This window comes from Drosophila rhopaloa, unplaced genomic scaffold (assembly GCF_018152115.1).
Source record: "Drosophila rhopaloa isolate 14029-0021.01 unplaced genomic scaffold, ASM1815211v1 contig_155, whole genome shotgun sequence".
NCBI lineage: Eukaryota > Metazoa > Arthropoda > Insecta > Diptera > Drosophilidae > Drosophila > Drosophila rhopaloa.
Genome location: NW_025335034.1, coordinates 12,804,300 through 12,813,753, shown reverse-complemented (window position 1 = coordinate 12,813,753; position 9,454 = coordinate 12,804,300). Strand labels below are relative to the sequence as shown.

General features: G+C 43.4%; 1 protein-coding gene across 1 annotated transcript; it reads left to right on the top strand.

The window, feature by feature from the left end:
* The first annotated feature begins 2,428 nt into the window (after positions 1-2,428).
* Positions 2,429-4,168, top strand: LOC123037286. The gene is made up of 2 exons (XM_044457350.1): positions 2,429-2,779; positions 3,497-4,168. The coding sequence occupies exons 1-2, from the start codon at positions 2,429-2,431 to the stop codon at positions 4,166-4,168; spliced, it is 1,023 nt and encodes a 340-aa protein (XP_044313285.1).
* The last annotated feature ends 5,286 nt before the right edge of the window (positions 4,169-9,454 follow it).

Here is a 9,454-nt window from a genome sequence, read left to right as displayed (position 1 = left end):
GTTTAAGCCGTCATTGTCAATTTTTGGAGAGCAACGTTAAACGAACATCTGATGAGAAGCCAAAGGAAAGGCCCACGCAGAATAGAAGAGCCTTTGTTACTGATCACTCTCTCAATCAGTGCCCTTCATTTGGTTTACTAGACTGGCAGGATAAATTGAATTTCGTCAAGCAATCCGCTCTGTGCATAAATTGTTTGCGCACCGGCCATTTGGCGAGCAGTTGTCCAAGTAGATCTCGTTGCCGCGTTTGTCAAGGCTTACATCATACTATTCTGCATAGAACTGCTCATCCAGAGCAACCAACACAAATTGTCTCCCACACATCTCAGCAGCAGCGGGAACCCACACATCCTGTTTCCATGCTTTCGCGTCATTCGAGGCGCGCTTTAATTCCTACGGCAATAGTATTGATTAAGGATAATTCGGAATATTTCAGCCAGCCAGAGCTTTGCTTGACTCAGGCTCTGAAATAAATTTCATCTCTGAGGAGTTGGCCAAGCTCCTTCAGCTCAGATTCGAGAGACAGAAGTATGACATTTCTGGCATAGGCGATGTCAGAACGCAGATGAGATTCTCGGTCTCAACAACTATTCGATCACGATTATCTGTAAATGAATGGCATTTACAATTCGCTGTAGCCAAGACAATATCGCTTAATCAGCCAGAGCGATTCGTTGACACTTCACAATGGAACATACCCTCAGAGATTGACCTTGCAGATCCAGGCTTCTACATGCCTCACCGGATTGACCTACTCATCAGCACACAAGAGTTTTTTGATTTACTTTCACATGGCAAAATTTCTTTAGGTTCAGGCCTTCCTTGCCTGGTCAATACTGCACTTGGTTGGATCGTTGGCGGAAAGGTTTCTGATATAACGCAATCCCAAGTCGTAACATGCAACATGGCACGTTCTACGGAGCTGCAAGGTGCATTAGAAAGGTTTTGGCTAATCGAGGAGTTTGATTCGCACGATCAAGGTTTCACCGCAGAAGAGCAGGAATGCGAACGACATTTTGTGGCAAACACAAGGTTTCTCACATCTGGACGAGTCCAAGTTTGCTTGCCATTTAAAGAGAATCCTCACATGCTAGGTAAATCTTTTGAAATTGCCAAATCCCGGTTTTTGCAAAATGAACGGAGGTTGAGCCGCAACCCGTTGTTAAAGGAGATGTACGTTCAATTCATGAGGGAATACCTAGATTTGAAGCACATGCAATTGGCATCTGATTTCGACTCTCAAAAGACCCATTATGTAATCCCGCATCATGGAGTCCTGAGATCAGAAAGCACGACTACCAAGCTGCGTGTTGTGTTTGATGCATCGTGCAAAACAACGTCGAACCTTTCTCTGAATGAGTTGTTGATGATTGGCCCAAGCATCCAGCAGAATCTTATCCTAACACTTCTTGCCTTTCGCTTACATCGTCATGCACTTGTAGCTGATATCTGCAAGATGTATCGCCAGTTTGAAGTATCACCAGACGATCGTATGTATCAACTTGTTCTCTGGGGAGAATCCTCAGCTGCGCCTTTAGAATTGTTTCAGCTCAACACTGTCACGTACGGCATGTCCTGCGCACCATTTCTAGCAATCAGGAGCTTGAAATATATTGCAGATAAGTTCTCAAATCAGTTTCCCATCGGAGCAGCAGTACTTAAAGAAGATATGTACGTCGATGATCTCCTTACTGGAGCAGACAGTGTCGAAGAGCTTCATCTCAAGGCTACAGAGGTCACCAGCATACTTTCTAAGGCTGGATTAGAGCTTGCAAAGTGGAACACAAGCAAAATCGAAGGCAACGGAGCAGAGTTTCAATTTAGGGTTGATACCAAAGATGTTACGAAGACTTTGGGCATGTCGTGGCAACCAAAACTAGATGTGTTTTGTTTCAGGTATACCCTACCTACAATCTCTGTCGTCACCAAGCGGAGCATCGTTTCACTTGTAGCTCACCTGTACGATTTGCTAGGGCTCGATGCAAAATATTGGTCCAAGAGTTGTGGATGCATCGTCTAAACTGGGACAATCCACTTCCCCCTGAGCTTCAATCTCAGTGGAAGCGAATAGAAGAAGATTTGCACAATCTTCAAACCATCGAAGTTCCAAGATTTATTAACTCGTCACCTAAAAATCTATCGGAAATACACGGATTTTCAGATGCATCGCAGCGAGCTTATGGCTGTTGCCTATATCTACGAACATACATAAACGGAGAGTTCAAATCAATGCTAATCATCGCCAAGTCTAAGGTGGCCCCAATAAAAGCAATTTCAATTATTGTGTCAAACATGGGCCAAGATTAAGCATAAATTCTAAAAATACATTGATAGTTTTTTCTTTTGGACAGATTCAAGAATCGTTCTACAGTGGCTTACCATGCACTCGTCCAGGCTAAACTGTTTCGTCGCTAACCGGATTTCTGAGATGCAATCAACCACGTCAAACATCACTTGGAGGCACGTTCCGGGCAAGGACAATCCCGCGGACATAGTTTCAAGAGGCTGCGCAGCGTCCGAGCTTATGGAAACTATATGGTTTCGTGGACCAAGCTTCTTACGTCAAGACTCATCTGGATGGCCTCAACCAGTACCAAATTCTCAGGACACCAATGAAGAGTTGGAGCTGCGAAAAGCAACAGTCCTCACATGTACCGATAATGGAAGCAAGGAAGATGTATTCGATGAAGTTATCAACAAATTCTCATCCTATCGGCGCATTTTGCGAGTCATAGCTTTTGTGTTGCGCGTCTTTAATAGAATCAAGGTCAACAAAAAGGTGAACTTAGTCGATGTAATTCATACACCAGCAACTGAATTGCAATACGCGTTAAAGCACATCGTATCACATATTCAGCAGAAGACCTTTTTCAACGAAATCTAGCAGCTAAAGGAAAACAGGATTTTAAAACCCGAATTTCAGAAACTAAATCTGTTCCTAGCAGCGACTAACGGGCCAAACGGTTCGATAACACTATTACGTGTAGGAAGCCGCTTAGCCAAGGCGCCCATTTCACTCGATGGCAAATTTCCTGTTCTTCTACCAAAGAATCATTGCTTCACGTTGAAATTTGTTGAGTATCTCCACCGGCATCACATGCACGCTGGACCAAAGGCTCTCATTGGAATCCTGCGACTTCAGGCTTGGATTGTAAACGCCAGAGAAGTTGTGCGAAGGATTGTACGGCGCTGCACACACTGTTACCATTATAAGCCTCGTTTAATGGAACAAATGATGGGATCACTTCCAGTTGATCGCTTTCATTCACAGCGACCTTTTTTTGTAACATCATACCGCATTCGAAGCAAGGTGCCATATAAAACATACATGGCCGTGTTTATATGCTTTTCGTCAAAAGCAATCCACATAGAACTCATTTCCGATCTATCTACTAATAATTTTGTTCTCTGTTTAAAGCGCTTCGTCAGTCGCAGAGGCATCCCACTACGCATTTATTGTGACAATGCAACTAATTTCGTCGGTGCACGATCGCAGCTCGAGGACTTTAAGCAGCAGCTATTCGACGAAGCCAACACATTGAATTTGCAGAAGTTCAGCAGCATCGTGGGATTCGAGTTCAAGTTCATCCCTCCGCGTGCTCCCCACTTTGGCGGCTTGTGGGAGGCCGCAGTGAAGTCCATGAAGAGCCTAATGATGAAAAACTTGGGCAACACTGGGCTAACGTACGAGGAGCTTCAAACGATTGCAATCGAGTCGGAGGCAATCTTGAACTCAAGACCAATGGCACCCCTTTCCGAAGACCCAAACGATGGAGAGGCGCTTAGCCCAGCGCACTTGCTGATTGGGTCCTCTTTGATGTCCGTACCGGAGCCTTCAATTGACGAGAGCAGACCATCTTATCTTACGCGGTGGCAGCGCGTAACGTATTTGAAGCAGCAGTTCTGGGAGCTATGGAGGCGTGACTATTTACACACGCTTCAGGAGCGCTCCAAATGGCTCAAACCCCACGCCAACATTCAAATTGGCCAAATGGTGATTGTTCACGAGGATAATACACCTCCCCAGGAATGGATCCTTGGTCGCATCACCAACACGCATGTCGGAGCTGATGGACGAGTACGAGTGGCCGAGATCAAGGTGAAAAATGGAACCATTCGAAGACCCATCTGTAAGATAGCGCCCCTGCCTGAGCAAACTGGTGCTTGAATACTCCTTGGATCATTCAACGGGCGGAGAATGTTCGATGACATCATAAGTCAACCTCATTTTTGATTTAATTATTATTATTGTTATGAATAACTTCGTTCAAGCTGATTAATAATTTGAATTCTTTGCCAACTTGTTATATTTAATTACCCCACACTGCAATCATATGCTTATGTTTTGAATTCGCCTTACGCTCTTTTATACATGCAGCTCACACATGTACATACATACATATCTCTCTTTATAATCTCGAAATCGAACATTAAAAATCAGTGCATATTAGAGACCGAAACAAGTCGAACGTTTTATTCCATTCTAATAACTCTGCATTCGACAGAGTCCGCACACCACCTTTACACTATTACAATCGGCTTTAGTTTTCTCTTGTATATAAGACAATACATCAGAAGATGTTTGATCAGGGGAAAGCCGAGAAACAAAAATTTGTTTTTTTAGTGGAAACACTGAAAGGGATTTTGGTGGACCAGACATTGTTTCTGCAAAACCAACTTGAGCCGGTTGTCCAGACTCAGTAGTCCCTTGTGGTGGTGATGGTACATTCTGAGAGATAGATGGATCCACTAATTGTGAATCCACTACGGACAAATCGGAATTCTTAGAAGTCCCTGATTGCATGCATTGTGTTACAGATTGTTCGGATACGGAATCTTTTTTAGCTGCTGATCTTAGCAACATTTTAGGGTTTGTTGCAATCAGCTGCTGATCCGCCGGAATGCTCTGTTGTTCTTTTGTTTTCGGTTGCGGGGTGTTCCCCTTTTGCTGCTTACCACCAGCAAGCTTTTTGCACTTAGGGGACTCTTCTAATAGCTTACGACTATTAAACTGCGAATCCAGCACAGAGAGGAGATCATCAGCTCGGCGAAAACTATCTCTAGCAATTCCGAAACAGCTAATCAGCCCCATCAGGCCGCCTTTAGTTTGGCGCATGAACGATTTCATCTCGTTCGCAACCTCGACACAAGCATCACAACAAAACTGCAAATTGGGCCCCTTTGAAAGGTCATCACTTGTCCGGCCAGTAAAACCGTCGCTTTTGGTGTGCAACATATTTTCAAACAGCCAGTAAGTCATATTAGACTGGTTAGCCCTGATTACGAGGCTGCATTTTTTTCAGAAGCAGACTAAATTTTTATTATTCATTTTATCTATTGGAACCACTGTACCAAGAAAACGAATTGAAATTTATAAGCGAGCAGTTATAAGTACCGCAAGAGCGCAGAGCCTGCACGCTTAGAACTTTCAAAGCAGAGAGAGCGAGAGCGCGGGAGCATAAGTTAGTTAAAGTGCATGCAAAAGCAACACTAAAAACAGCACTACGACTTACGACGGTCAACGCACAAAAGAGAAACGGCGTGGTTACAAGAAAAGAAAACACAGAACAGAATTACGAAATTAAAACAATTTTTTAGTGTGTATATCACACTTATATCAAGTGCACAAAGATTTATAGTTCACTCGCGAAGCGAACGAAATTTCAATGTATGTTTGAATTAACTGTAAGAAAATGAAAATTGTTTTGATAAAACCCACCGATGGGAATAACCGAAACAAAAATACAAAATCGGAGCGCAGAAAAAAAACACTACCGTTCACTTTGGAAGTCAAAGACGCATAAAGGTGCAGACTTTGTGCCATATGTGACTGTTTTCAACCGATAATACTTAAGTCTTTCTGAAGGATCATTTCTCCATACGATCATTTGGTATTGTTGATCATTTGGATTTATCCAAATTTGCCTGTACATTTTTTCAATGTCAGCGGTAAACACGTATTTATGCATTCTAACTCGAAGCAGTATTGACATTAAACTTTTTTGCACTGTAGTACCTTTGTGCAACAAATCGTTTAATGATTTCCCGGAAGATGTCACTGCAGATGGGTCGAATACAAGTCTTAATTTGGTAGTCTGACTGTTGGGTTTGAGCACACAGTGATGCGGTATAAAGTAATGAGACTTCGGAAGATGTGTCTGGGGAACTTCCTTCATATGTCCAAGAGTTTCAAACCCTTTAAAAACTCTATGTAACTTTCTTTGATAGCTTGATCTCTTTGCAATCGTTTCTCTAGCGATAAAAACCGTATCGTGGCTATGTCACGACTCTCCCCCAGCGCTGATGTATGCTCCAAAAATCTGCAGTTCTGAGCCTTCTGAATGTTTTGCAGAAAGTGATCTTCACTGTTTTTCCACTGGTGAATAACATTTTGATTCTGGTTGAAAATTGTCCAGTTCCCAGAATTTGGCGAGTTGCTCGTCCACTTTTTTTCCTTCCGTAAGTACAACACATACTGATGATGAAGGTGCTCTCTCCGAAATTTTACCGGCTATTCTGTAGCTTGGGGAGTCTATTCTTCAAATTCATGCGCTCTGCTTGCATTATATTGAAATAGTGCTCGGCTCCAAGAACAATATCAACCTTTCTTGGTTTTACAAATTGAGGGTCAGCCAATGTAATATTTTTAGGTATTTTCCAATTATCAGTCGAAATTGTATACGTAGGTTGATCAGCGACTATGTGAGGCAAAACCATTCAAGCCGTGAACTAAAATCGCCCTGTTTTGATTTTAGCTGCACATTGATGCTTGCATTGGAAGTGTATGATTTTTCGCCAATGCCATTTATTTTAAGCATTGAATTTGTGGTTTAAAGTGCGAGCATTTTGATTGCTTTTTCGGAAATGGCATTAATTTGGGATCCAAAGTCAAGCAATGCTCTAAATTCTGCTTTTTGTCCATTGTCTCCTTGAATAATCACACGAGCAGTCGCCAGGAGAATATAACTGGATTGTTTTCCACTCGCAGATGCCGCCGTGATGCCATTCAAAGGGTCAGGCTTTGTTTCTAAATGCAACAAGGTATTATGTTTTTTGTTGCACTTAAAGCAATCTCTCTTTGTGCATGTCCTTGACGGGTGTTTTTGAGTTAGACATTTAAAACATAATTTAACGTATTACTTAATACTCTTTTATTGTTGAAGCGTTCTTCAAGTGTTTTCCAAGCAGTTGAATATTTAGCTTCGGTTAATGATAAATGGCGAATTAATCGTTCTGCCTCTCCATTAACATTAGTTTTTAAATACCACAACTTTTGTTTTGTGGGTAACGTTGATTCATGAATCATTTTTTTGAATATATCATGAACGTGAGAAAAATTTAGCTTGGTTTCATCAGTCATTTTGTTCATGATGCGCTCAAACTATCAAGCAACACCCTTTGTTCTCTGAACATCGATTCTATTTCAGTATCCTCTACTGTGGATGCAATGGATCCAACTTCCATTTCCAAGAGAGATAACTGCTAATTGAATTCAGTATTATAATCATCAACCAGTTTCCTAATAAAGAATTCGTTTTTGAAATAATCATGTTCTAAAGTGGCTCCATTAAGAAAATTATTTATTTGTATTTCTCCGGAGTTAAATTTATCCCACAAGGATTCTAACGTTAATAAAAGTTCTCTATAGTAGGCTGGCTTAGTCTTCCTGTCGGCGGAGTCCTTTCTATAATTTCGAATGCAATTATGAATTTGCTCTCCTACTAAAAACTGTTCATTCAACAACTGATGAATGCTGTTCGGCGCCATTTTTGCTTTTCTTATATAATCCGTTCAAGAGGTATTTTTTTTATGATGTGCCTCGACTCACACCAATGGGTTATATATGTTATATGTAAATTGGCTTTGAACAGATCGATCAGAGTAATCAACAGTTTGGTTGCTTCAAATCGCCTGGTTGATCAGAACCTCTCCTTATACAACGCAGATCTAACTTCCTTCCCGGAGGATACATGGCAAAGCTGGCAGACCAGGTCAGACAAAGGAAGCAAGCCTACGGGGAAAGCTTTTAAGATTTCATGGTGGACATGCAGACCCTGATGCGGCCACAAAATGTGTCGACCAAGGAAACTCTGGAGAGAATAAAAGAAAACAGCACGCCGGCACTCCGGATGTTCGCCCATACGAATGTCGACATTTGGATACCTTGATGGCACTGGCAGACGAGTTTGAGGAACTCGACCAGCAGCGGGAGAAGATTGAGCTGGAAAACAATCCCCGTAAGCAGCAAATGCAGGGCCATCCAGTACCAAGGCCAAGAACAGAACAGGGTGCGGTGTGCAGGCGGGGCCAGGAGGATCCGGACACACAACCAATAAATACGCCGCGCGGACACGAATCAGCAAACAATCGCGGCGGATACGTAGCGAATCCTACACAGGCCTGCCGCAGATGCGGGGGTCCAGATCACTGGGAATGCCGAATCCAACGGTTTACGTTCTGCTGGCGATACGGAAAAATAGGAGTTCGGACGGTTCAGTGCTGTTCCGGGTCGGGAAACGCCCAGCGACCCCAGCCTCCAAGGGGCGGCCAGGGATCGTAAGGTACTGCCTCTCGAAATTAATGGGCGACCTGCAGGCGGATGAAATGCACAGAGGATACCGGCGCCACGGCGAGCTTCATCAGCTAAGAGCTGGCGGACAGGCTGCAGGAAGGGTCGGACCCACGAGAAGGCAAGTAGGGATGGCAGACGATCGCCGCGGGGAAATAAAATCACAGCTGAAGAACAAAATCGGTCTTGGCACGAAATCAGTGTCAACGGAGCTGCTGATTTTACCATGCCGACGCCCTGGTATTGGGATTGAATTTTCTTACCAGAATCGGGGCCGAAGTCGAGTGCGCAGGACACAGCGCGTCGATACCGGCAAAGGATAGACGAGGAGGATGGCTGGAGGAGAAACTGTCGGTGGCAATAGTGGAAACACCCAAAAAATTCGCGGAAAAGGATGTGGAGTGGTTTCTAAGGGCCGAGTTGGAAAAACTGGAAGGCAGAAAGGGAACATCCAACGTGGCCGTACATAAGATCACCATGAAGGACGACCACGAGGCTGACAGCAGGCAGTACACGGCGTTTACTGTGCCAGAGAAAGGTCTTTTCCAATAAAAGGTGATGCCATTTGGTCTACACTTCGCGTCGGCAACATTCCAACATTTCGCGTATCAGGACGATATTATCGTCACCGGACGGACTCTAGAAGAGCACATGGAAAACCTGAAGGAAGTGTTTAGGAGACTACGGGCTGCTAACTTAAAAGTAAACGCTGAAAAGTTTTTCAGAAAGGATCTGCAATACTTGGGGCATCGCATAACAGACCAAGGCATCGGAACAGACCCAGAAAAGGTATCGGCAATTGCATTAATAAAACCCCCGACCAACGTTAAGGAGCTGCGACAATTTTGTAACGCACAAAATGGGAATAGACAGATGACCAGATGA

Excerpts from the sequence above, each read along its gene's own strand:
- LOC123037286 (XM_044457350.1), top strand. The coding sequence starts at position 2,429 with ATGCAATCAACCACGTCAAACATCACTTGGAGGCACGTTCCGGGCAAG. Across the intron at positions 2,780-3,496 it reads GAATCAAGGTCAACAAAAAG|CTCGAGGACTTTAAGCAGCA; the intron begins GTGAACTTAGTC and ends GCACGATCGCAG.